At 39.6% G+C, this 27,867-nt stretch overlaps 1 protein-coding gene and 1 pseudogene across 1 annotated transcript in view; one reads left to right on the plus strand and one right to left on the minus strand.

Annotated features, from left to right (window-relative positions):
* The window catches only part of LOC113177347 (scavenger receptor cysteine-rich domain-containing protein DMBT1-like), a 183,070-nt gene that overhangs the window by 122,775 nt on the left and 32,428 nt on the right, over positions 1 to 27,867 (minus strand). Inside the window, 8 exon segments of the mRNA XM_077799079.1 lie at positions 2,075 to 2,385; positions 7,115 to 7,472; positions 8,561 to 8,605; positions 8,608 to 8,874; positions 8,952 to 9,044; positions 16,355 to 16,672; positions 16,759 to 17,067; positions 20,612 to 20,926. Of these exon segments, the coding sequence (XP_077655205.1) occupies positions 2,075 to 2,385; positions 7,115 to 7,472; positions 8,561 to 8,605; positions 8,608 to 8,874; positions 8,952 to 9,044; positions 16,355 to 16,672; positions 16,759 to 17,067; positions 20,612 to 20,926 (2,016 nt within the window).
* On the plus strand, positions 14,157 to 15,640 carry LOC113177348 (small ribosomal subunit protein mS29 pseudogene; annotated as a pseudogene).

The following is a 27,867-nucleotide window of genomic DNA, read 5'->3' on the forward strand; positions in this document are numbered from 1 at the left end:
AAATTTTTATGAAGTCAACTCTTTCAGGTTTCACACATAGTGAGATTAGAAGACCCTTGTCCTTATTTGCCTGACTTATTTCACTTAACCTAATGATTTTCAGGTCCTTGCATGATGCAGCAAATGAAAGGATTTCTTTCTTTTTTTTTGGTCAAGGAGTATTCCTTATGTAAATGCACTTCATTGTATTCATATATAAGTTGATGGACACTTAGATTATTTCCCTTTCAACTACTGTCAGTAGTACTGCCATAAACATGAGAGTACAGAGGTCTCTTCAACATCCTGATTTCATTTCCTTTGGATATAAGCTCAGCAGTGATTACTGTATTATATAGTTATTTTTTTGGGGGGGGGGGAAGTGGTTGTCTGATAATAGCTTTGTATTTCCTTTGTTTATAAAGGACAGCTTTGCCATGTTCTGTATTTTTAATTTGCAAATTTTTTCTTCAGTTCTATGAAAATCTCATGGCACTCACTTCTGGCCTACATGTTTCCTGTTGGTAAGCTAATTGTCAGGTGAATTAGGACACGCTGTGTGTTCTTTGTGTTTTTATTCTTGAATCCTTGAGATTCTTTACCTTTCATCTTTGAAAGCTGAATTATAATATGTAATGACAAGAGCTCAAGGGTCCGGGTCAAATTTGGGTGCCCATGTAAACTTTCAATCCCAAGAAGAGACTTAACTCTCTCCAAAGTGTGTTCCCTGGGGCTGTGGGAAGGAGTGAGGAGGGTGGTTCTGTGGCCACCAATGCTGCAAAGATATGTCACACACTGAGGCCTCAGACTGCCAAGGTAACACACCCCTGTGTAGGGACCAAGGCCCTCAAGGCTATGAGCTGCCTATTGCTAAGGTGGACTCATGTCCCAAGACTCCAGCAACCAGCCACAGGCTCTTCTTGAGTGTGTCCCACAGCACACAGGTCATGCTCTCCCTATGAGTTCTGTCCTACACTTGAGATCTCTAATTCCTACTGAGTATTGAGTATCATCATAATGTGCCTGGCTTTGGGATCAAAGACAAAATTCTACATCTGTCTTTATGTCCTGCTCCTTAGACAATAGAGTATTGATTTCTTTCTGCCAAGACAGGTTGGAAGAGTGGGGGTGGAGACAGTCTCTTTGATGCCCAACTAAACACAGTTCCAGAGTCCCAGTATGAGCTATGGGCTCTCTGAGAGAAAGAATCATGTCAATGGTTATACTGGCACATAATTAAGGGTTATTGGGATCTACTGGGCATCTGCCTAGTTCTGAATTTCAAGTCTAAGACCTTGGCTTAATTACCTTTCCATTCCCCAAGAAAAATTCATATTTCTTCATGTTGGGCTGCATGGATTAAGGGAAAGGATAACTCTTATTATCCTCTCTCCTCCAATGTGTCTTTCTTTCTATTATCATAAGAGCTGGGAATCACCTGCTTTCTTTTCTTTTCATACACCTGGTTTACTTTCTCTCATCAAATTGTTTGGTATGTGCAAAACTGCTTACATGGTGTTTTGTGAGAGAGCACAGATCTCTGATCCTTCCTGCCAATGACATAAAAATTACGATGTCTAAATCTGGAAAGAAAAATTTCAACTTTGCAATAATCAATAAATTATCTTATGTGTTTGATCCCTGTGCCCACATACCTACTAACCCAGTACAAAAATATTTCTCAATATACATCTACAAACACTCAATTCAAATGAGAAAAGTAGGGCCTCATTCTTGTCTGTCCTTTGAAAAGCACTGCAAACAGAGTGTGTATGCTAATTTATTTGTAATCCTAAGGGGGAAAAAACCCTGTAAATTAGAGAAACAAAAGTATAAAAATTGACTTTAAGTTAAAATGGTCTACAAAAAAAAAATATCTTGTGAAGAAGAGAGTTGAGAAGTAAAAGGACAGTATCAGAGATTTATAGGACAGGAATAAATGAAGTCTGTCATCCACTGTTACCCCTGAATGCTCAGATTCAGGAAAAGATCTCTTAGTCCTCTCTGGACAATTCACCTCCTATTCACCCAGGGATAAGACACTACTTCCTGAACTTTCCATTCTCTTAGATACTGAATACTGTAGTGACCATACCTGAGCAGATGACTCCTGCATCCTTATAGTGCCCACAATTATTCTTTCCCAAGCCCAGGGCAGGGCAATTCCACAAGTATTCCTCCTCTCCTGTGCATGCCAGTCTTGTCAGCCAGATGGGTCCAGATCCCTCTCCAAATTGTGCATACAGCAAGGCATTGAAGGCCACTCCACAACCCAGTTGTCTGCACACCACGTGGGCATCTTTCAGGTCCCAGCTGTCACCACAGACAGTGCCCCAGGAATGCTGGTGAATGATCTCCACTCTGCCTGCACACCGACTGCCACCATCCACCAGGCGGAGCTGTGGGCTCTCTGAGAGAAAGAATCATGTCAATGGTTATATTTTTAAAAAGAATGGGAAAGGTTCTCTTGTCATGTGGTACTGCTTTCCCAACCAAGCAGTTGGCAGCATGTACTTTCAGAATGCAGAAATTACTGAGTAAGACATGGAACCATTCATTATACTAGGTTAGCAGGTAAGTCTGAGTTTCTAACATAACCTGAGAAAATTAATTGTGAAAAAATAAGAAATGAAATCAAACAACATAATCAAGAGAGTGGTCTTAGGTAGAAGTTATTATGCAGATCTGGTCAGAGTAAAACTTGCTGTTGGTAGAGTTCTGCATATCATGTGACAAAACTATTTGAGAAATGCCAAGATTCCTATTTTGAGTAGCTGAAAGTGTCTTTTTCTGAATGGTTCTTAATTTGATTAGCTGAAAGTGTCTTTTCTGAATGAATGGGCCAGTATCCGAATTGGTTTCTTGTAAAGCACATACAGGTGACTATCCATGGCCTGAGATTTGGAAGGATGAGAGTACATGGGGTAGGAAATGGGGATGAGATCGTCAGAAGTCTCAGGTGACAGCCATGAATCCAGGGGGGGAAAAATGAAATTATTCAGGAATTAAGATTGAAAAGTGAATGGATCATAAGACACACCATAGCTATTGTAATATATTTCACTATTGATTCTAGGCTTCATATTTCAAATATAGATATTAAATTTTAAATTTATGTTCACTTCAGGTAGATTGGGAAACCTCCCTGAATAGATGATATCAGATATTGACATTGCCCAAATGCCACTAGGAATCATAGAATGTTACTTATTCCCTCAATATATCCAATCTGTGCTTGGATTTCCTGCCAGGAGTTCTTGAGGAGGAGGCAAATAGTAGAATAGAAGTACACTTTTTGTGACTCTGTGAGTGACAAGAGCCGGAGAAATGTATTTTGAGAAGAGGAAGAAAACTGGGAACCAATGAAGAAATGATGAGAAATGTTGACAATATGGAGAAGCATTAAGGCAGCCCAGAGAAAAATACAAATCAATTTTCAACTTCAAATCCAGCTGTCTTACCTGTGGGAGAAACACATTGTTCTTACAAGTTTTAGATCAAATTTGGGTTGTTGTTCTGAGATGGATGCCTTCCATATAACAAGCCAGATTTGGAGAAGGAATTTATCACATTGCTCAGCAAGCTCTCAGAGTGCTATAACCAGGGGCCTTCTTTAGAAGGGTACTATTGTAGGGGCAAAACTGTGCTGGAATTATAAAATGGATTCATTATAATACACGGGTCCTTTGGTGATCCCTCACAGAAACTGGATGGAAGATGTGAGCACTTACAGTCTCAGATAGGAAGACTGACTTCCACAAACACACTGAGATGGCAGCAGAGAAAGGACTAGAAGCCTCATTGATACGTGGTCCTTCTCTATGTGAAAAGAAGTGATTCCAGTCTCATGTGGCTGCACAGAGAGGCCTGAATTGAAAGCTCAGAGATCAAATCTGATGATTCACCGCATTCCTGTACCCCATCTCCTGGGTGGAGCTCAGTAGTTTGATTGCTTGCACCACTTTTCACAGGAATTCCAGAGACTCACCATGGCTAGGACACTTGGCTAGACCCCAAGGGCACGAGGTCCCTGGAACAAGTGTGGGCCCACCAGTTGGGTCCACAAATCACTGGCACTTGATTGCTGAGCCACATCCCCAGTCTTATTTTGTATTTTATAGAGAGACAGGATCTCATTGAGTTGCTTAGTGTCTCATCTGGCTGTTTCTGAGGCTGGTTTTGAACTAGCAATTCTCCTGCCTCAGCCTCCTGAGCTGCTAGTATTACAGGTGGTCTCCACCACACCTGCTCCTAGCTCATTTTGATGGAATTCAAAGGATCTACAGTTGGCTTCTTTTTTATCCTAGGGACACCTGCTGGATTCAAATGTTAAATGACCAGGAAATGGGTGTCTAAATGACCAGGGAAGAGATGTCTGTATGCAAGTATTTTGTATAGGAGGATTTTTGACATATTTTTTATTTTTAATATCTACATTATTATATTTACCTTATTAGTATATATTTAATGCATTTTAAAAATCTTTAAATGAAAATTTCTTTCATCTTTTTTATATAAAATGATTTTCTTGTTATTTTTTATTCCTCTTCTTCTCTGAGTTTCTTCCTTTTTGAATTATTTTTTTCTTTTATTACTTTACTTTCTTGTTCATTCTATATTTATTCTTTAGTTGTTATTGATTTTAATTGATTATTACTATATTTTATAGTATTTTATAGCTGATTTATGTGTCTGTGGTAGCTACTGCTGTTATTCATTTTCTTCTTTCTCAATTATGATCATGATTAAGCCAAGGACCTTGAACAGTTTTGAGTGTGCTGTGCCACTGAACTATAATTCTAGCCACAAGAGTGAGGTTTTACCTTAATATTACCATAACCTAGCCCTGCTCAAGCCTTAGTGGTTGTTATGGTTTGAATGTGAGGTACCCCCCAAAGCTCCTGATAAGACAATGCAAATGTTTTAGAGGAGAAACGATTGGGTTATAAGAGTTAAGACTCTCATAAGTCTTAATCCAATTGGTGAATTGATCTTCTGATGGGATTAAGTCAGAGGCAATACTATTCTTATCTTTGAATTACAGAAGAGACTAGGGAGTTGGGTGTAATGAATGGGGATGATTATAATGGGATATTATTTCATTTAATCAGGGTAAGAAGAACATGTACAATCATGAGGAGACTGGAAAAGTGAAAAACTGATAAGGGAAAACATTTAGAATCTGCATGAGGATAAAATATCTGGAAAAGTTGCATTATGAATATGTGTCATAAGGAGAAGAATCAACAGCCAGAGAAGTGAATAATGCCATCAAGATCCCAAGCTGGACAGTTAGTGATGGTCAAAAGGGTGGCTATAGATGGAGATGGGTGTGAGGGAGCATTTCAAAGGGAGAAATTCAGGTCTGGAGAGGCCAGGATGTTATCTCAGTTGTGTTCAAGGATGCTGGTAGCACCAGGAACAGGAGGCAGAGGAGCCTGGTGAGCCTGGTGAGCCTGGTACTGCAGCCTTACTGGATGAGGGGGAGTGACCAGGTTGGAGAGTGACACCAACAGAAGTGGTGGCCAGTGTCACCTCATGGGGCAAATTTAATGTTGCTGGATGTGGAGAAAAAGGAAAGAAATTGTTGAAAATGAAAAGGTGATGAAAAAATATTCTCTGATTTGGCCAGAAAAAGATTGCATGTTACAAGGAAATGCAGAGCCTCCTACTAATAAGAAAACCATTGTTTCTAGAGGATACCAGGTTTTTATCAGAGCATGAGTCTGAAAGGCACATTACACATTACAGTTCTTTTTTAAAAATATTTAGTTTTTAGTTGTAGTTGGACACAAAACTTTTATTTTATTTACTTATTTTTATGTGGTGCTGAAGATTGAACCCAGGGCCTTGTGTGTGCTAGGCAAGCGCTCTACCGCTGAGCCACAACCCCAGCTCTTCATTATAGTTCATAAGAAGTTAGAAGATATTGGGCTCCAATTTCATGCAGGCCCCATTAATGTTTCCTGAGACAGGGAGGAAGTGGGCAACTTAGTTTGCAGTAGTATATGGCACAGAGGAACCGTATCAACCAAGACCACTGGCACTGTAAGGAGATCAGTTCAAGGGGAAAATGAGGGGAGACCAGGCCCCTCATCTCATAGCACTTCCTCATGATGTGCCAGAGAAGAAGACTAAAAAACAGGTTTCTAACAAGATCGTTATTGAGTCATGCGTGGGAGAGGTGTTGTGCTCTTCTTACCTATGCAGGTAATTAGGCATTGCTCTTCCCCATCCTCCTCCTGCTCTGCTCAGGATGAGACTGCATCAGTAACTCAAGGTCACCATGCTCTTTTTACGTCAGTATTTAAACTGAGAAAATGCTCTACATTCTTCCTGCATTGCAACTCTACTCCTCCTTTCTTTCGCAATCTAAATATGGTTTCTCTCTTCCTCAATTCACATATTTGTACAGCACCTACCATGCCTTCGTGACACTAAACTTCATGCAAGGTGTGTGTCATCAGGCTGGAGTGAAAACTCCATGAGAGCAGGGATGGTAATTTCATCATGTGTCTGTTTTCCTGGCTGAAAGTAAGTTTCTACCTACAAATCACCCAATTACTTATCATCAACAAACTAATCTGAGAGGTTGTCTGATGGCTGTAGTGGATTCCAGAATGAACAGCCCATTGTATTGAATTCCCCCAAGTTGCCACTCACTTAATTGAAAATGTGAGAAAGATGAAGTGCTTACTCCAAACCTCATTTTCCTCATCTGAAACAAATGATCACCATAATGCCTACCAAGCCTTTAATGTGATGATTAAGCTTCATTATGTGTGGTGATAGTGGGAAACGACGTGATAACTCATAGCAAACAATGTATATTACTGAGCTTCAATCTTTCACCATCTCACTAAGGAAATACAGAGTAATTAATACAATGTAAGACTGCATTAGCTAATTAATACAATGTAAGAATGTGCATCAGAGTGTAACTTTATGGTCCCATATGCTAAGTTCGCTATCTGGTACTTTTCACATAAATCACTATCATTGCTGGATTTCTCACATCTGCCTTGAAACAGGATTGCAACAGGTGGGTCAAGTAATCTCTAACCAGGATTCATGTTGTAGACTTATTTCAACGCATCCATTATTTTTAAATATATGAACCTTTCCTGACAACAACCTACAGGTATAGGAAAGACTCATAGAAGTAGACTGTCGGTCACCTGTACATGTGATATGAGCTTCCTCCTTTGGTGAGCAAGATTGATGTTTCCAGGGGTCAGAAGGACACTGCCAGAGAGAGGTGTCAGTTTTTCGACAGTGAATTCCATCCACCCAGCGGGGTCTAGAACTTTCCCTCGAAGGTACCAAGAAATCCAGAGTCCCAGCATCCCCACAGCCAAGCTGTCTGCAGATCATGGACAAGGTCACAGGTTCCACGGGGCTTTGGCATATACTGCCCCAGGTGTTGTTGTAGAAAATCTCCAGCCACCCAGCACACTCCTGGTCCTTGCTCACCAGCCTGAGAGCCAGGAAGTCTAAAAGCAAGAGGAGGAAAACAGGGGTCAGGGATTATTGAAATCCTACTGCTGTTGTTTTTTTTTTTTTCTTCTTTATTCCTAAGTAGTGAGTGTTCACTGCTGACTCTGCTGAAGAAATGTCCACTAGGTGGAAAACTGCAAGTTTTGTCCCTTTAACTTGTTTCCCTAACTTGTACCTCTCTTTCTGTTTCTACAACAATGTAATATAAGCAAATGAACAGGAGGAACAGTGACCTGGGGGCTCTGTGGAAAAGAAACTTTATTTACTACCTGACAAACCATCTCACAGATCCTAGAAAAGGAGGCTGAACAGAGCGGACAGGCTGTCCACTGTCTGGACAGGCTGCACAGACTGTCCACTGCCTGATCTTGGGAGTGTGTGGATATTTTACCTCATTGCCAAAGTGCTTTTAAGACACAATTAAGAAAAGATCCTTTTGTGGATTATTCTGGATCAGCCTGGATTAGTAGCTGAGTGCAATCTAATCATATCCCAGAAGTCTATCATCAAAATCAGATGATTCTTTTGCCCCTCATCATAGGGAGATGTGAATATGAAAAGATGATCAGAGTATTGCCCTGTTGTCATTTTGAAGAAAAAAAAAGCCATGAGACAAGGAATTCAGTCAAATGCTAGAAGCTTCAAAAGGAAGGAAATGAGTCTTCCCAAAGCTTCAGCTGTTACAACCTGCTCACATGTTGTTTATAGCCCACATAGACCTTGTTAAAAATTCTAATGTACACACCATAGGATGACATATTTGTGTTGTTTTGAGTCATTCAGTCTACGGTAACTTGTTACAGCAGAAATAGAAAACTAATTCAGTGGGTCAGGATGTTGCACCCACAGGTCACAGAAGAGTGATGACTACTTTTAATGGATATTGTAGAGAATAACTGTGTCAGGGGACAGTGCTTGGAAGGAAGGAGTAGAAGCTCAGATGCTGCAGCAGAAAACAGAAACACCTCGTGTTCTCTTTTGGAAGGACAAGAATTGTCCTTCCCCTCTGCCCTGTCCCAACCCTTGTACAATGCTCAGACACCATCCTGCACACCCTTCCAGACCTCCCAGCCTGTGCACATACCTGAGCAGATGACCCCAGCATCCTTCTTGTGACTGCAGTTGTGCTGCCCCAGCCCTGGGAAGGGCACTGCCACACATGGGCCTCCTCTCCTGTGCAGTTCACTTCATCCAGCAAGATGGGCCCTGATCCCTCTCCAAAGTGAGCAGAGATGGTGGCCTCCAGGGCCACTCCACAGCCCAGCTGTCTGCACACCACATGGGCATCACTCAGGTCCCAGCTGTCATCACAGATGGAGCCCCAGGAGCCTTGCTGCAGGATCCCCACTCTCCCTGCACAATGACTGCCTCCATCCACTAGACGGAGCTGTCTGCTGTCTGAGGAGAGACAGGGTCATGTCAGTGGGCATTTACACAGGGAATGGGAAGGTTCTGGTGCTGGGGGTCTTGCTCACCTGAGCAGTTGGCAGTATGGCCCTCTGAGGCTGCAGAGCCTGCTGGGTCTGACCAGGAGTCATTGCACTGGGGTAGCATCTGGGTCTGGCTTCCTACCAAAGGGGTTAGAAAGCAGAAAATTGATTTAAACTTGCCAATTATCTAGTGATGAAATCTGAAAACTATAGCCCACAATCAGTAATTTACTATCTTCTATTCAAGGATTCTGCTTCTGCTTCTAACACACACTTTTCTCTTAGTTAAATGAAGTGTAAATCTTCTACAGTCCCAGGAATGACATTAGCACAGTGTGAATATAGCAGCGCTGTTGGAAAGTATTTCACAGTTCCCAGGGAATCAAGACTTAGGAGTCAAGTTCAGAGAAAAGTAAAAATTAGAATCAGTGATTTTTCCCTGGAGGCATTTGACCATTCGATAGTAGTAGGTGAGACTCTGAAAATCTCAGCATGTTTGCCAGTTTTTTCCTGGAGTACACAAGTAAAATTTAGGTTGGACCAAAGAGGAAGAATCATATTAAACAAATGGAAACCTGTATCATATTTTGTAAAAGAATTTTTGTCAGAGATATGGTGCACAGTATCTCACCACTTCAATTCTTTTGAATAAGGTGATCTACCCTAAATAAAGTGAAGTGAAGAAGTTAAATAAAACCTTTTCTGACGTTTTTGTAGGATAGATGCTTTTTCAAATACAATGTTTGTCAAAAAAAAGAAAAACAACCCCACATATTAAAGAGTTTATGAATAAAATAAAATTAGCAAAGTAGAAAAAAAGAAAACATATTCAGAGAGCAGTATTGGTGAATTACCTTGTAGGTAATTCAAATAGTCATGAATAAATAAATGACAATATGGGCATATTGTTAGAGAAATGAAAACAAAAATCAAATAAATGATTGAGAGTCAATAAAATTTTAAAGAACCAATAAAAAGTCAGTAGCTAAAAATAGGAAACCAGAGGATGAGTCTGAAATCACTGTAGGTTAACACAAAATGGTATATAAGTGGAAAAATACAGAGTGAAGAACAGAAAGACAAACACATAAGGAATAAAATAGGATACTAAGAGCAATAGTGAGAGAACCTACCATCCTAAATACTCTACAAGTTTTAGGTATTAAAGCCATAGTTGATCACACAAAAATACAAATTAGAAAATAAACAAAGTGAGATATTTAATACAATTTTAGTTTTTGAAAATACCCACAAAATCTGTGTCAAGGTCCATTGACCTGTACAGTCCATTCCTCCTGCCCTCCAATCTGGGCTGACAGTGGTGAGTTGTCTATAACAACAGAATGTGGTGAAGGCAGCACAGCTTGACTTGAGAACCTTGCTACGAAAGTCCTGCCTCCTCCTCTTGACTTAGTAGGATTTTTTTAAATGGGAAATCTACTCTGTAGGAACTATTATGTGGGAGAGAGCATTTGCAGGTTGTTCTGTCAGCAGCCCTAGTTGAACTTCAAGCTACCAGCCATGTGAATGAACTGTCCTGGATTCCCAGCATGGTCAAGTCTACAATGACCTGAGCTGCAGATGAGATCCAAGTGTAACCTCATGAGAAACCATAAGAGGCAACTGCCAAGAATCCTTGCTAAATTTATGAATCTTGAAAGTATGGGCAAAATAAAATATTTTTATTTGTGTTGCTATTTTGGGGGGTGATGGGGTGGGAATAATGCATTAAAAAGCAATAGCAACCAGGAAAATTACATTTACTGTGAAACAGCAATCATATGTTTCCACGTTTATTGTGGCACTATTCACAATAGCTACCATATGGAATCAGGTGCATAATGAAAGAGAAATTCATAAAGAAAATGTGATATAAATACAGCCGTAAAGAAGAATGTAGTTCTACTTTTTTGCATCAAATGGATGAATTTGTAGGACAACATGTTAAGTTCATTACCCAAACACAGAAAGAGAAGTACCACATGTTCTTCATCATACACAGAAGACAAGAGAGTTAATTTATGGAATTTGGCAATGGCATTGTGGTTATATAAAAAAATCTTGAAAATATTGGAAGGTTAAAGGAACATATATCTTATCTACCTAATGTTAATAGTCACTCAGAAATGTTTTATATATCCAGGGATGAATATGGCAGAAGGAGGCAAGAATATAGAAAAATAATAGCATTGAGGAATCCTGGTAAGGTTACCTGGGAATTTTATCTTATCCTTGAAGCTTATTCAGAATTCTCAAATTATCAAAAAAGTAAAAATAAATGATAGAGAAAAAAGGAAAACAAAACCACAAATAACCAAATGTTAAAACTAATTGTTATGATTTAGATACTGGGTGTCCCCAAAAGCTCATGCATGAGACAATGTAAGAAAGTTTAAAAGTGAGATGTATGTTATGAGAGCCTTAACCCAATCAGCACATTAATCCTCTCATAGTTTTAACTGGGAGGTAATTGTAGGCAGGTAGGGTGTGGCTTGATGTGGTAGGTGCCTGGGTGTGTATCTTTGGGTTTATATGTTGTCCTTGTTGAGCAGAGTTCTCCCTATTTCTGCCTTTTGGTGGCCATCTGTTGACTTGCTTTCTCCTGCTACACTCTTCCACCATGATATTCTGCCTTATCTTGAGGCCAAAGGAATACAGTAGGCTATCTAAGGACTGAGACCTCTGAAACTGTGAACATCAATATAAACTTTAGCTCCTAAAATTGTTCCTGTCAGACCTTTTTGTCACAGCAGCTAAAAGCTATCTAAAACATAAGCAGAATTAATTATTAGGACATTTCATTATAAGAAACATAAGTAGCATCAAAAACATTAAAAAGCCAAGAGTATAACTAGTAAAAAATATCTATAATCACTGAGAGAAATTGGAGATATACATTGTAAGTCAACTAGCTCCATTTTGATGTTTAGATCAAATCCAAACTCAATTTAATATCACCATGATTTTATTGTATTAGATGTATCAACAAAGTGAAATCAAACCCCTATCTCTCACCATGCACAAAGCTCAACTCAACATGGATCAAGGACTTAGGAATACAACTGGAGACCCCGCTTCTAATAGAAGAAACAGTAGTCCCTCATCTCCATCATGTGGGATTAGGTCTCAACTTCCATAATAAAACTCCTTTGCCTCAAGAATTAAAATCAATAATTAATACATGGGATGGATTCAAACTAAAAAGTTTCTTCTCAGCAAAATAAAACAAAAAAAAAAATCTGTGAGGTGAATAGAGAGCCTACTTCTTGGGAGCAAGTTTTTACTCCTCACACATCAGATAGAGCACTAATCTCTAAGGTGTATAAAGAACTCAAAAATATAAACACCAGTAAAAGACACAAAACAAACAAACAAACAAAAAAACAAATAACCCAATCAACAAATGACCAAAGACCTGAACACACACTTCTCAGAAGATGATATACAATCAATCAACAATTATATAAAAAGATGTTCATTATTACTAGCAATTAGAGAAATGCAAATCAAAACCACTCTAAGACTTCATCTCACTCAAGTTGGAATGGCAGCTATTATGAAGACAAACAACAATAAGTGTTGGCAAGGATGTGGGGGAAAAGGTACACTCATACACTGCTGGTGGGGCTGCAAAGTCGTGCAGTAAATATGGAAAGCAGTATGGAGACTTCTTGGAAAATTGGGAATGGAACCACCATTTGGTACTGGAGATTCACCTCTGTACCACAGATCAGCTGATGGCAAACTACATTGGCTTTGGCCATATTTCAGTGGGAGGCACAGAGTGTTCTCCAGCCTCCAGAGGTCTCCACATCCACTTGACCCAGCTATCCCTCACCTTCTTCTTTACCCAAAGGACTTAAAAACAGCATACTCAGGGATACAGCCATGGCAATGTTTATAGCAGCACAATTCACAAAAGCTAAACTGTGGAGCCAACCTAGATGCCCTTCAATAGATGAATGAGTAAAAAAATATGGCATATATATACAATGGAATATTACTCAGCAATAAAAGAAAATAAAATCATGGCATTTGCAGGTAAATGGATGGAGTTAGAGAAGATAATGCTAAGTGAAATTAGCCAAATCCAAAAAAAAAATGCCAAATGTATTCTTTGACATAAGGAGGTTGATTCATAGTAGAATAGGGGAAGGAAGCATGGAAGGAACAGACAAACTCTAGATTGGGCAGAGGAGTTGGAGGGTAAGGGAGAGGACATGGGGTTAGAAATGATGGTGCAATGTGATGATCATGATTATCCAAAGTGCATGTATAAAGACACAAATTGGTGTGAATATACTTTGTATACAAGCAGAGGTATGAAAACTTGTGCTCTGTAAGTGTAATAAGAATTGCAATTCATTCTGCTGTCACATATAAGTAAAAGGTAAATAAATTATTTATAACATAAAATAAATAAAATAAATACAAATAAAAGATAAATTTATAAAGTTGTTTATAATATTTATGTGAAATGCGTAAGACTAAGTATGATCATTGCACTGGGCAGGAAAAACAACACAATTAGAGCAGTTATTTTAAAGAAAACTTTAAAAAAGTTAATCAAACATGCTATAAAGTTATGATAACTAAGGGAATATGCATGGCTACAGTCCTAGAAAATGACAGAACAAAATCAAATAGAGTATATAGCAGGAATCAGAAATATCTACACCCTGTATATTTCAAAGGTGACACAGCAGTGGGGAAAAACCTTTTTAGTAATGATTTTGAGTCAAATGAATGTCCAAACAATAATATGAAACATTTTTTAGCATCACACACACTATATACAATACTGACCCCAGAAAGATTGTGAAATTACATATAAAATAAAAGTAACTAAAGATGTATAAGACACTATTGGAGAACATGTTTATAATCTATGGTAGTAAAGTTATATTTAAAAGGACAATAGAGACAAGTGCACTAGTGCACGCCTATAATTTCAGTGGTTTGGGAGGTTGAGACAGGAGGATTGCAAGTTTGAAGCCAGCCTCAGCAATGGTGAGGCACTAAACAACTCAGTAAGACCCTGTCTCTAAATAAAATACAAAACAGGGCTGGGGATGTGGTCCCGTGATCCAGTGCTTCTGAGGTCAATCCCCAGTAACAAAAAAAAAAAAAAAAAAAAAAAAGACTTTAGGACACTCTGTGTATGGGAAATATTGATACACTGTGCTTCATCAAGAAGAAGAATTTGATCCCTAAATGAAGACAATATTAAGATAGGAAAAATAGGCAGTTGCTGGACGAGCGCTTCGGTTGCTGGTAGTGAGTAACAGTCACTGCGTGAGGGGAACTGATCTTCGATTCACGAGTTCAGGGACAATGCTGAATGGGATAACAAAGCTTATCTCCAGGGGCCAGAGGTTGGATCCTAGATGTTTTTTGCACACTGGGACCCAGGCACCCCGAATCGCTGCTGCTCACCTAGAAAACCAGGTTCCAATTGAGAGTCCCCGAGCCATTTTCCGCACTAATGAAAGTGACCCGGCCAAGCATGGGGAGCAGCAAGAGGGCCAGCACTACAGCATCCCCCTCCAGAATTTGAAGACTGTATTTCCCCATGGCCTGCCTCCTCGATTTGTAATGCAGGTGTGCAAAACAGAATGAAACTGGTGAAAACATTTGGTGAAGCTTGCCTGATGATACGAAAGCCAGCCCTAGAGCTTATGCATTATCTGAAAAACACCAATTTTGCTCATCCAGCTGTGCGGTATCTTTTCTATGGGGAGAAGGGAACAGGCAAAACCCTCAGTCTTTGTCATGTTATTCATTTCTGTGCCAAGCATGATTGGTTGATACTGCATATTCCAGATGCTCATCTTTGGGTGAAAAATTGCTGGGATCTTCTGCAGTCTACCTACAATAAACAGCGCTTTGATCAACCTTTAGAGGCTTCAACCTGGCTGAAGAATTTCAAAACTGCAAACGAACACTTCCTTAGCCAGATAAAAGTTCAAGAGAAATATGTCTGGAATAAGAGAGAAATCACTGAGAAAGGCAATCCTCTGGGAGAAGTGATTGAACAGGGTCTGACCCGTGTGAGAAACACCACAGACGCAGTTGGGATCGTGATGAAGGAGCTAAAGATGCAAAGTTCTTTGGGAATGTTTCGTCTACTGATGGCAGTGGATGGAATAAATGCCCTTTGGGGAAGGACCACATTAAAAAGAGAAGATAAAACCCCAATTGCTCCAGACAAACTAGCACTTATTCACAACCTGAGGAAAATGATGAAAAATGACTGGCACGCAGGTGCCATTGTGTTGACTTTCAGCCAGACTGGATCTCTCTTTAAGCCCCAGAAAGCATACCTGCCGCATGAGTTGCTGGGAAAGGAAGGATTTGATGCCCTGGATCCCTTTCTTCCCATTTTGGTTTCCAGTTATAACCCAAAGGAATTTGAAAGTTGTATTCAGTATTATTTAGAGAATAATTGGCTACAACATGAAAAAGCTCCTACAGAAGAAGGGAAGAAGGAGCTGCTATTTCTAAGTAATACCAACCCTGGGCAACTCGAACGTCTCTGTGCCTACCTGTGAGCCATGGTCATTATGTGGATGGAAGACAATGGACATTTTCTTAATGCTACACCCAGTCCCAGAGAACTCCCCTAGCACTCAGAACAGCCAGGCCCCTGTACATGGGATTAGCCAGGACTGCTGTGGGCTATGGACCTTCTTTGAAATGGGTTCCTTACAAAATGACTGTGAACATATGGTAAGATTTCCCCTTGTTCCTAAAAATAAAATCATTTTTTGAAAAAAAAAAAAGATAGGAAAAATAAAAAGAAAATATTGAAAATGTATATGAATATATTCATATTTCCACCAAACAATATTGGCATGGTAATATGTAGGATCATTATCTCAGAACTCAACATTTGCAAATACTCAAATCTCCATATCATTTGAATGAATCAATACATGATCCTGTGTTTATTTAGGAGAAAACTCTACAGCAATAAAAATAAATGAGGCCGAGATAAAATTAAAAGCATGGATGAATTCTAAATGTTATGTTGATTCAAAGTAGACACAACAAGGAACATGGTACATGATTTTACATAAAGCTCAAAACCTGAAAAAAAATTCTTTGGCAGCAAAAGTTAGAGTGCTCTTCTTTGGAGGGGAGAAGGGCACAGTGACTGGAGGGATGTGCAGGTGACATCTGGGAGCTGCTGATGCTCTCTGATAATCCAAAGTGAGGAACATGACAGAGCTGTCATTCATTGTTATATAGTGTTATCCATTAATTTCAATAAATTATAATGCCTATTTAAAACCAATCCTCTTAATATTTCTTGAAAGGGCTGAAAGATGAATGATAATAAGAATCCCAATTCACCACAAAATGTCTAATTTTTGAAGTCAGCTCTCCATGCTGTCTCCTCTTAGAGACATGTCACTCAAGTACCAGTCAGCCCTTACCTCTCTTACCTGAGCAGACCACAGAGGCTGTGTTTCCATGGGCACAGGCAGGAACGCCCAGGGCAGTCACAGGGCAATTCCACAAGAAGGACTCAGACCCTGAGCAGTGGAATTGGTCTCTCCAGATCTCATCTCCTCTTTCCACAAAGTATGCTCCCTTTGGGGTGGTGATGGCAACTCCACAGCCCAGCTGACGGCAGACAACATTGGCATTGGCCATATTCCAGTGGGAGGCACAGAGTGTTCTCCAGCCTCCAGAGGTCTTCATCTCCACTTGACCCTCACACTGAGAGCTGCCATTTTTCATGAGCCGAACATCTGTATATCCTGGTAGAAGACAGGGTTTTAGCAGCATTACATATTTTTCTTACCTCAGTAGATTGTGTAGGGAGGTTAACTTCCTGTTGTCTCACCTGAGCAGACAACATGCACAGCTCCTTTGTGGGGGCAACTGCCTACAGGACAGGGCACTCTGGGGCAGAACCAGAGGCTAGGCTCCTGCCCCTCACACTGGAACTCTTCAGCCCAGACCTGTTCACTGTCCTCTCTGAAGGGCATGTTCCCCAGGACAGATGCAGCCTTGCCACACCCCAGCTCTGCACAGATGACCTGGGCTGTGGGTAATGTGAAATTCCCATCAGATACTGGAATCCACTCTCCTCCAGAATTCACTTCCACTCTCCCAGAGCAAGGTCCGTGTCCTCCAACCAGATGCACAAATCCTATGGGAGAAAAAATAAGCAACAACCAATACCAGCAAATAGAAGGACGAAGCTACAATTCACAGGTAATGCTGTGAAATCTTTTCATTTTCCAGGGTTGTAGTGTGGGGTGTGGATTCAATTTGTTGTGCCAGAATATGAATTCTATGAGCAAGTGTGTGAAGATAAATTTTGGAGAATGAATTTGTAATGTGCTTTTTAAATTGCTGTTTCATGATATGAATGAATGCACTTTCCCATGAACATACGTGTACATACATATAGATAATTTATACAATTAATCAAATTCCATAAAATCTCTAAAGGGCCAACACAACAAAAATTAAAAGTAACTTTAAAATCTTAAGATTTGACATCTACATCTTGCACACTAGAAAACAAATTCTACTTTTTGTTCCATAAATCAGAAGAGATAGTGACACACTTGTGCTTCAGGCCAAAAGAAGGATGCACCAAGGCCCAAAAGTAACCAATCAAAAAAAAAAAAAAGGTGCTTCTCTGTGCCCTAAGACACTTGAAAGATTGGCAGTAAAGAGAACTGAAGGTACAGAGAATGTGTTTAGCACATACGAGCAAATGGACTCTTTTAGTGGCTTCTCTTATAGGGACACAGATGGGCAGCTCGCAGGCAATGTCTGGGTGTAGGTGTTTCCTGTATAAATAAATGAGATACCATGATATTTATCCTAAATCCACTCTTAGACTCAATTTCCCTTTCTAAACCTCTCTATCTGAATTCTCCAGTACCCTAAATACCTCAACATAATATTCTTTTTCATAGCTAAGTTTAAAGCTCTCCAGTGATGAAACCTGTTGACAGTGTTAAATGTGTTAAAAATTACTAAAACTGATGTACTATTGATATACTATTGAAGACATGACAGAGAAGACAGAACGTGGAAAGAATAAGAGACTTGTTAGAGATTAGAGATATGATGGTATCCAGATCCACTGTGACCTGAATTATGCCTCTCAGTGATAGCTCCTCTCACTTCAGCTTCCTCCTTTCTTGGTCTCCCCTGCTACTCTCTCAGTGAGCCCTGCTATATCCTGTGCCTTTATGCCTCATCTCTACTCTTATATATATAAGACTATATATATATATAGTCTTATTTCCTCAAACACTGTTCATTTACTCTTGTGAAAATTTCCAATATGTTCTATTCTTGCTATTGAAATAAAGTTCAATCTTGTTATCACCCACCTGTACAATGGTGCACCAGAATTTCTTATTCCTAAGTAAAACCTGTGACCTTCCATTTCTAACCCCTACACTTTCCAGCTTATGGTAATTACAATTCTAGTCTAAACTTCTAAACTTTCATGAGGTCACCTCTTTCAGATTTGACATATAGTGAGACCTTTGTTCTTCTTTCCCTTCTTCTATTTCATTTAGCCTAGTGATCTTCAGGTCCATGCATGCTACAGCCAATGGAAGGATTTCATTTCTTTTGTTTTTTTTCTTCTTTGTTTTTTCTTTTTTTGGCTAGAGTATTCTATTATGTAAATGTACTTCATTGTGTCCATTTATTAGTTGATGGACACTTAGATTGTTTCCCTTTCTTAGCTACTGTCAGTAGTGCTGCCATAAACATGGGAGTATAGAGGTCTCTTCAACATCCTGACTTCATTTCCTAGGGATATATGCTCAGCAGAGGATTGCTATACTTTATGGTTACTTGGCTGGGGAAGCTGTCTGATAATGTCTTTATACTTATTTATTTGTAAAGAACATTTGCTTGTTTTATATTTTTTATTGGCATATTTTTCCTTCAGTTCTATAAGAATCTAATGGCACTCACTTCTTGTCTACATGTTTCTTGTTAGGAAATTCATTGTCAGGTGAATTAGGACACTCGTATGTGTTGTTTATTTCATTTCTCTTGATTCCTTTGGACTCTTTACCTTTCATCTTTGAAATCTGTATTATAATATGTAATGACAAGAGTTCAAGGGTCCAGGTCAAATTTGGGTGCACAACTAAATTTTTACCCCCAAGGAGAGACTTAACTCTCTCCATTGTGTGCTTCCTGGGGCTTTGTGAAGGAACAAGGAGGGTGATCCTGTGGCCAAAAATGCTGCAAAGATATGTCACACACTGAGGCCTCAGCCTGCCAAGGCGACACAGAACTGGGAGGGACCAACGTCCTCAGTGTGATGAGCTGCCTACTGCTGAGGTAGACTCATGGCCCACGACTCCTGCAACCAGCCACAGACTCTTCTTGAGTCTGTTCCACCAGCACACAGTCTTGCTCTCTCTATGAGGTCAGTCTACATTTAAGGCCTCTAATTCCTACTGAGTGCAGAGTATCACAACGATGGGCCTGGAATTGTGCTTTAAGACAAAATCCTGTTTCTGCTCTTGTGTCCTGTTCCTTAGCAAGTGGAGTCTTGATTTTCTTTCTGTCAAGACATCTTGGAAGAGTGGGGGAGAGAGACAGTCTCTTTGCTGCCCAACCAAAAACAGTTCCTGATCTCCATCTGAGGTTACTATCATGGGAACAAGGATTGTTGGGCTCTACTGGGCACCTGCCTAGTTCTGAGTTTCAATTCTAAGGCCTGGACTTAATTACCTTTCCATTCCCCAAGAAGAATGCTTCTTTCTTCATGCTGGGCTTCTTAGATTTAGGGAAAGCACAACTCTTATTTTCTTCTCTCCTTCAATGTGTCTTTTCTTTATATTATCATAAAAACAGAAACTCACCTGCTTTCTTTTCTTTTCATACACCTCATTTATTTTCTCCTATCAAGTTTTTTGCTTTGTGAAAAATGTTTACATGGGATATTTATGGGAGATCACTGAATAACCACCTTGATCTGAGTCCTAAACTACATAATCTCATACCATAATAAATATGTATTAATATTTTACTATTTCCAACATTGATATGACAGCACAATGTTAAATTCACCTCAGAATATGAGTTTATACAAAAATTTATAAAAAACAAAATGTAGAGAGAATATACTGTTATAGATATGAAAGGAGAAATTGTGACTACCAATAAACTAAGATTTTGATATTTGAATCTGGAAAGAAGTATTTTAACTTTCCTTTAATCCATAAATTTCCTTGTGATGTGTTTGATCCCTCTACCCACATACCTATTAATCTAGTGTAAAAATATCTTTGACTTTACATATGCAAGCACTCAATTCAACTGAGAGAAGTAGGGCCTCTTTCTTGTCTGTCCTTTGAAAAGTACTGCAAACAGATTGTGTGTACCAATTTATATGTAATCCTCAAAATAATAAATTAGAGAAACAAAATTATGAAGATTGATTTTAAGTTGAAATACTCTACAAAAAAATCTTGTCAAGTAAAAAAGTTGAGAATGGCAGGACAATGTTACAGACTTAAATGACAGGAATAAATGAAGAGCATCATCCACTGCTATCCCTGAATCTGTGGATTCAGGGAAGGATCTCTTAGGCCTCTCCTCTTAGTCCTCTCTGGACAATTCTTTCTTTAGTCCCCCAGGAATCAGACACTACTTCTTGGAACCTTCCATTTCTTAGATAATGGAAAATGCACTGACCATACCTGAGCAGATGACTCCTGCATCTTTAGAGTGCCCACAGTTGTTCTTTCCCCAGCCCAGGGCAGTGCAGTTCCACAAGTAGGCCTCCTCTCCTGTGCACGCCAGCTCTGTCAGCCAGATGGGCCCCGATCCCTTTCCAAATTGTGCATAAAGCAAGGCATTGAAGGCCACTCCACAGCCCAGCTGTCTGCACACCACGTGGGCATCTTTCAGGTCCCAGTTGTTATGACAGACAGTGCCCCAGGAATGCTGGTGAAGGATCTCCACTCTGCCTGCACAGCGACTACCACCATCCACCAGGCGGAGCTGTGGAGTCTCTGAGGAGAAAGAATCATGTCAATGGCTGTATTTACAAAGAGAAATCACCTGTTCCGTAGCTGAATGAGCTGAGATCAGTAGAACAAGGGGATGATTACATCATCTCTCCGAAATGGCAGCTGCTGTCCTCCTCCGTGGTCCGACTGGTGTCTGGAACCAAACTGGCCCGCTTCTCTCCTCTGACTCAAAGCCGGAACTCAGAACTCCCTGCTGCCAATGTACCACTGGCGGGAGCCCCCCGAATCCGTATCGCTGCTCTCCCGCTCCGGCACCTTGCCGCTCCCCAGCGCGCACCACAGACGCCAGCCGCGGGGCGATTGCCTGTCAGGCTATGCGACCCTCCGTGCGGAGAAATGGAGCTCCCGCAGTCGAACTACGCAGGATGGAAATCTGTCCACTATCTCTCGCCATGCACAAAAGTTAACTCAAAATGGATCAAGGAGCTTGATATTAAATCAGAGACGCAGCATCTGATAGAAGAAAAAGTTGGTTATGATCTACACGCTGTGGGATCGGGCTCCAAATTCCTCAATAGGACACCCATAGCGCAAGAGTTAACAACTAGAATCAACAAATGGGACCTACTCAAACTAAAAAGTTTTTTCTCAGCAAAAGAAACAATAAGAGAGATAAACAGGGAGTCTACATCCTGGGAACAAATCTTTACTCCACACACTTCAGATAGAGCCCTAATAACCAGAATATACAAAGAACTCAAAAAATTAGACAATAAGATAACAAATAACCCAATCAATAAATGGGCCAAGGACCTGAACAGACACTTCTCAGAGGAGGACATACAATCAATCAATAAATACATGAAAAAATGCTCACCATCGCTAGCAGTCAGAGAAATGCAAATCAAAACTACCCTAAGATACCATCTCACTCCAGTAAGATTGGCAGCCATTAGGAAGTCAAACAACAATAAGTGCTGGAGAGGATGCGGGGAATAGGGCACTCTTGTTCATTGCTGGTGGGACTGCAAATTGGTGCAGCCAATTTGGAAAGCAGTATGGAGATTTCTTGGAAAGCTGGGAATGGAACCACCATTTGACCCAGCTATTCCCCTTCTTGGTCTATTCCCTAAAGACCTAATAAGAGCATGCTACAGGGACACTGCTACATCGATGTTCATAGCAGCTCAATTCACGATAGCAAGACTGTGGAATCAGCCTAGATGTCCTTCAATAGATGAATGGATAAAAAAAAATGTGGCATTTATACACTATGGAGTATTACTCTGCATTAAAAAATGACAAAATCATAGAATTTGGAGGGAAATGGATGGCATTAGAGCAGATTATGCTAAGTGTAGCTAGTCAATCTTTAAAAAACAAATACCAAATGACTCCTTTGATATAAGGGGAGTAAACAAGGACAGGGTAGGGACGAAGAGCTTGAGAAGAAGATTTACATTAAACAGGGATGAGAGGTGGGAGGGAAAGGGAGTGAGAAGGGAAATCGCATGGAAATGGAAGGCGATCCTCAGGGTTATACAAAATGACATATAAGAGGAAAGGAGGGGTAAGACAAGAGAATACAAATGGAAGAAATGATTTACAGTAGAAGGGGTAGAGAGAGAAAAGGGGAGGGGAGGGGAGGGGGGATAGTAGAGAATAGGACAGACAGCAGAATACATCAGACACTAGAAAGGCAATATGTCAATCAATGGAAGTGTAACTGATGTGATTCAGCAATCTGTATACGGGGTAAAAGTGGGAGTTCATAACCCACTTGAATCAAACCGTGTAATATGATGTATTAAGAACTATGTAATGTTTTGAACGAACCAATAATAAAAATAAAAATAAAAATAAATTAAAAAAATACAAAGAGAATGAGAAGGGTTCTTTTTGGGGGGCAGCGGTGTACTGGGGATTGAATTCAGGGGCACTCAACCACTGAGCCATATCCCCAGCCCTATTTATGTTTTACTTAGAGACAGGGTCTCATTGAGTTGCTTAGGGCCTCATTTTGCTGAGGCTGGCTTTGAACTCAAAATCCTTGTGCCTCAGCCTCCAGAACAGCTGGGATTACAGATCTGTGCCACTGCACTGGCTGATAAGAGTTCTTTTGTCATGTGGCACTCCCTCCTCCAACCAAGCAGTTGGCAGATCTATTTTCAGAACACAGAGCTTGCTGTGTAAGACATGAAATCATTCATTACACTTGGGCAGTAGGTAAGTCTCAGTTTCTACCATAATGTGGGAGAATTAGTTGTGAAAGAATAAGAAATGGTATTAAACACAATGTAATCAAGTGAGTAATCTCATGTAGAAATTATTACGTAGATCTGATCAGAGTAAAACTTGCTGTTGGTAGAGTTCTGCATATGATGTGACAAAACTATTTGAGAAATGCTGAGATTCATAATTTGAGTAGCTGAAAGTGTCTTTTCTGAATGATTTATAAGAATTAATGTAATGGGGCAGTATCTACATTGGCTTCTTATAAAGCACATACATATGGTATTTATGGCCAGAGATTTGAAATGATGAAAGTACAGGAGATGGAGTAGGAAATGGGGATGAGATCATTAGAAGTCTCAGGTGACAGCTATGAATTCAGGGGGAAAATGTAATTATATAGGCATTAAGACTGAAAAATTAATGGATCATAAGACAAACCATAGTTAATGCAATATATTTCACTAATGATTCTAGGCTTCATAGTTCAAATATGGATATTTAATTTCAAATTTGTGTTTGCTTTAGGTAACTTTTGGGCAACCTTCCTGTATAGATGATGTCATATATTGACATTGCCCAAATGCCCCTATGAATCATAGAATGCTACTTTCCCCCAAATATTTTTAATCTGTGCTTGGACTTCCTACCAGGAGTTCTTGATGAGGAGGCAAATAGCAGAATAGAAGTACACTTTTTGTGGCTCTGTGAATGACAAGAGTCAGGGAACACAGGGGGAAGCTCTATTCTGAGAAGAGAAAGAGGAAAAATACCAGGAACCAATAAAAAAATGACAAGAAGTGTCAATGAGATGGAGAAGCATTAAGGCAGCCCAGATAAAACTACAAAGCAATTAACAACTTCAACTACAGATATCTTACATGTGGAAGAAACACATGGTTCTGATAAGCTTTAGATGAATTTGGGGAGTTGTTTTGAGAGGGACTCCTTCAGTACAACAAGAGAGCTTTATAGGAGGAGTTCATCTCATTGCTCAGCAAGTTCTCAGAGTGCTATTACTGGGAGCCATTTTGAGAAGGATCCTATTATATGGGCTAAACTGTGTTAGGATTACAAAATATGAAGTAATCATAATTTGAAGTCCCTGGGTCACCCCTCCACAGTGACAGGGTGGAGGTAGTGAGCACCTATAGTCTCAAGAAGACTGAATTCCACAAACATGCTGAGATAGTAGCAGAGAAGGGACTAGAGGCCTCATTAATATGTAGGCCTTTTCTATGTGAAAAGGAGTATTCCAGGTCTGAGAGCTGAGACAACATCTGGTGATTAACCCCATTCCTGTGCCCCATCTCAGGGTGGAGCTCCAGGGTTTGATGTTTACACCACTTTTCACAGGCATTCCAGGGATTCACTATGGCTAAGACACTTGGTATGCCCCCATGGGAATGGGGTCTCTGGAGCAGAGTTTTTCTACATGTTGTTTCCAGAAACACTGAAGGTAGGGCTTGTGGTGACTTTGACTTTTGCTATGCCCCCACTATTTGACACAGAACCTCTCTAGCAGGATGATGGCCTGTCCCATCAATATTCCTTAACCTTCACGGTAGGAACTGAGGAGCACAGTGCAGGCAACATATCACACCTAGCTCCATTTGATGGGAATTCAAAGGAACTAGAATTGGTTTCCTTTTTAGCCTAGTTTATCCTATATATCTGATAGATTCAAATGTTAAGTGAACAAAAGAGATATTTCTGCATGCAAGTATTTTGTGTAGGAGAAAATTTTGACACACTTTTTTCTTTTTCAATGTACACATTATTATATTTTCCTTAATACTATGTATTTAATGCATTTTAAAATTCTTTAAATGGATTTTTCTTTCTTCTTTTTCATCTTTTTTATATAAACTAGTTTTCTTCTAATTTTTTATTCCCCTTCTTCTTTTTGTATTTTCTTATTCAATCTTCCTTTTTGAATTAATATTCCTTTTATTAATTTACTTTTTGTTCATTCTACATTTATTTTTCCCTTATCTATTGTTACTACTTTCATAGTTGTTATTGAGTTTATTTGATTATTACTGTATTTATATAGCTGATTTATGTTTATGTGGTTGGTACTCCTTTATTCATTTTCTTCTTTCTGAGTCATGATGGTGATTAAGCCAAGAACCTCAAACATGTTGGGTGTCCTTTGTCACTGAGCTACACCTCCAGCCACCTGAGTAAAGTAGTACCTTATTGTAACCATGACCTAGTCCTGATCAAGCCTTGGTGGATGTTATGGTTTGGATGTGAGGTGTTCCCCAAAAGCTCTGTATGAGACAATGCAAGAAATTTTAGAGGATAAATGATTGGGTTATGAGACTCTTAACCCAATTAGTGAATTAATATCCCAATGGGAGTAACTTAGTGGTAATAATATTCTTGTCTTTCACTGACAGAGGAGATCAGGGAGTTGAGTGTACTTGGAGGGGGAGGATTATAATGGGGAATCATGTTGTCTAATCAGGGTAAGAAGAACATGTGCCATCATGGAGTGGAAAACTGAAAAACTGTTAAGGGAAAACACTTGGAATCTGCATGAGGATGAAATATATGGAAAAGGATCATTACGAATATGTGCATAAGGAGAAGAGGCAATAGAGAAGGAAAGTGCAATCAAGATCTCAAGATGTACAGTTAGTGGTGGTCAATAGTGCGGTCATACAGGGAGATGGGGTATGGAGGAATAAGGGAGAAATTCAGGAATGGAGAGGCCAGGATGTTTTTTCAGTTGTGTTCAATGATGCTGGCAGCACCAGGAACAGGAGAAAGAGGAATGTGGTGAGCCTGGTATAGCAGCCTTCATGGATGATGGGAGTGTGCAGACTGGATATTGACACCAACAGAACTGGTAGCTGGTGCCACCTCATGGGGTAAATTTCAAGTAGCTGAACATAAAGAAAAAGAAAAAAATTGTTTAAATTTACTGGTGGAACTTTTTGGGTCTTCTAGCGGCACAATTCACATTAGCTAAACTGTGGAGCTGACCTAGATGCCCTTCAGTGGATGAATGGATAAAAAAAATGTGGCATATATACACAATGAAATTTTACTCAGCAATAAAAGTGATCAAAATCATGGCATTTGCAGGTAAATGGATGGCATTGGAGAAGATAATGCTAAGTTAAGTTAGCCAATCCCCAAAAATCAAATGCTGAATATTTTCTCTGATACAAGGAGGCTGACTTATAGTGGGGTAGAGAGGGGGAGCATGGGAGGAATAGATGAATTCTAGATAGGCCAGAGTGGTGGGAGGGAAAGAGAGAGGGCAAGGGATTAGCAAGGATTGTGGAATGTGATGGACATCATCATCCAAAATACATGTATAAAGAAATGAATTGGTGTCAACATACTTTATATACAAATAGAGATATGAAAAATTGTGCTCTATATGTGTAATAAGAAATGTAATGCATTCCACTGTCAGTTATTTTTAAAGAAGATCAATTTAAAAATCATTAAAAATTGTTTAAAATGACAACAGAAAGAAGAAATATTTTTCTTCTAATATTTGGCCCAGAAATATCCTGTTGAAAGGGAATCATGGAGCCGTTAAATGATAAGGACATTATTGTTTTCAGAAGACAGCCAGGTTTTTATTAAAACACAAAACTGAAGTGAATGTTATAGGTTTTAATTAGTTGGAAGATAATAGACTCCAATTTGCAACAGGCACCATGGAATGTTTTCTGACAGAGGGATGAAGTGGGCAAGTTAGTTTTCAATAGCATATGGGAAAAGCTCATAGGAGAGAGTATCAACTAAGACCACTGGGACTGTGAGGAGATCAATTCAAGAAGAAAATAAAGCAAGACCAGGCTCCTCATTTCATAGCACTTCCACATGATGTATCAGATGAAATGACCAAGAAACACCTTTCAACAGGATTGCTATTGGGGCCATGCCTTGGAGAGGCCTCTAGTAATTCTTACCCATCCAGGTAATCAGGTATCACTCTCCCCACACTCTTCCTGCTTTGCTTATGATAAAATTTATCAGTCCCTCAAGGCCACCATGCTCCTACCACCTCAGTAGTTACACTGACGAAATGCTCTATGTTCTTCCTGCACCTTATTTAGATCTTCTTATTTAGGTCTCAAGTTAAATATGATTACTGTCTTCCTCAATGAACATATTTGCACAGCACCTTCCATGCATTCATGACATTCAAATTTATGTGTGGTTGTGTAGTCACGCTAGAGTGCAAACTCCATGAGAGCATGCACAATATTTTCTTCTTGTGTCTCTCTTCCTGCCTGGAATTCAGTTTTTACCTACAAATCCCTCAATTACTTATCATCAACAAACTAATCTGTAGTGGATTCCAGAGTAAACAGCCCATTGTATTGGATTCCTCAAGTTGCCATTCACTCTATTGAAATTGTGAGGAAAATGAAGTATTTACTCTAAACCTCAATTTACTCATCAGGAATAAATGATCACCATGATACCTATCAAGAGTTGATTGTGTTGGTGGGAACAAATTGATAACACTTGGCAAGCAATGCGTATTACTGAGGTCTAATCATTTGCCCTCTCACTAAGGAAATACAGATTAATTACTATAATCTGAGACTGCATTAGCTAATTTCGAAGAATGTCCATCAGAGTGTAACTTCATGCTCCCATTTACTCAGTTCAGTCTCTTGGTACTTTTCATATAAATTGCCATCATAGCAGGTTTCCTAGCATCTGCCTTTCAAACAGAATTTAAAGAAGTGAATCAAGTAATCTCTATCCAGTAT

The sequence above is a fragment of the Urocitellus parryii genome, chromosome 5 (assembly GCF_045843805.1).
Source record: "Urocitellus parryii isolate mUroPar1 chromosome 5, mUroPar1.hap1, whole genome shotgun sequence".
In the NCBI taxonomy this organism is placed as follows: Eukaryota; Metazoa; Chordata; class Mammalia; order Rodentia; family Sciuridae; genus Urocitellus; species Urocitellus parryii.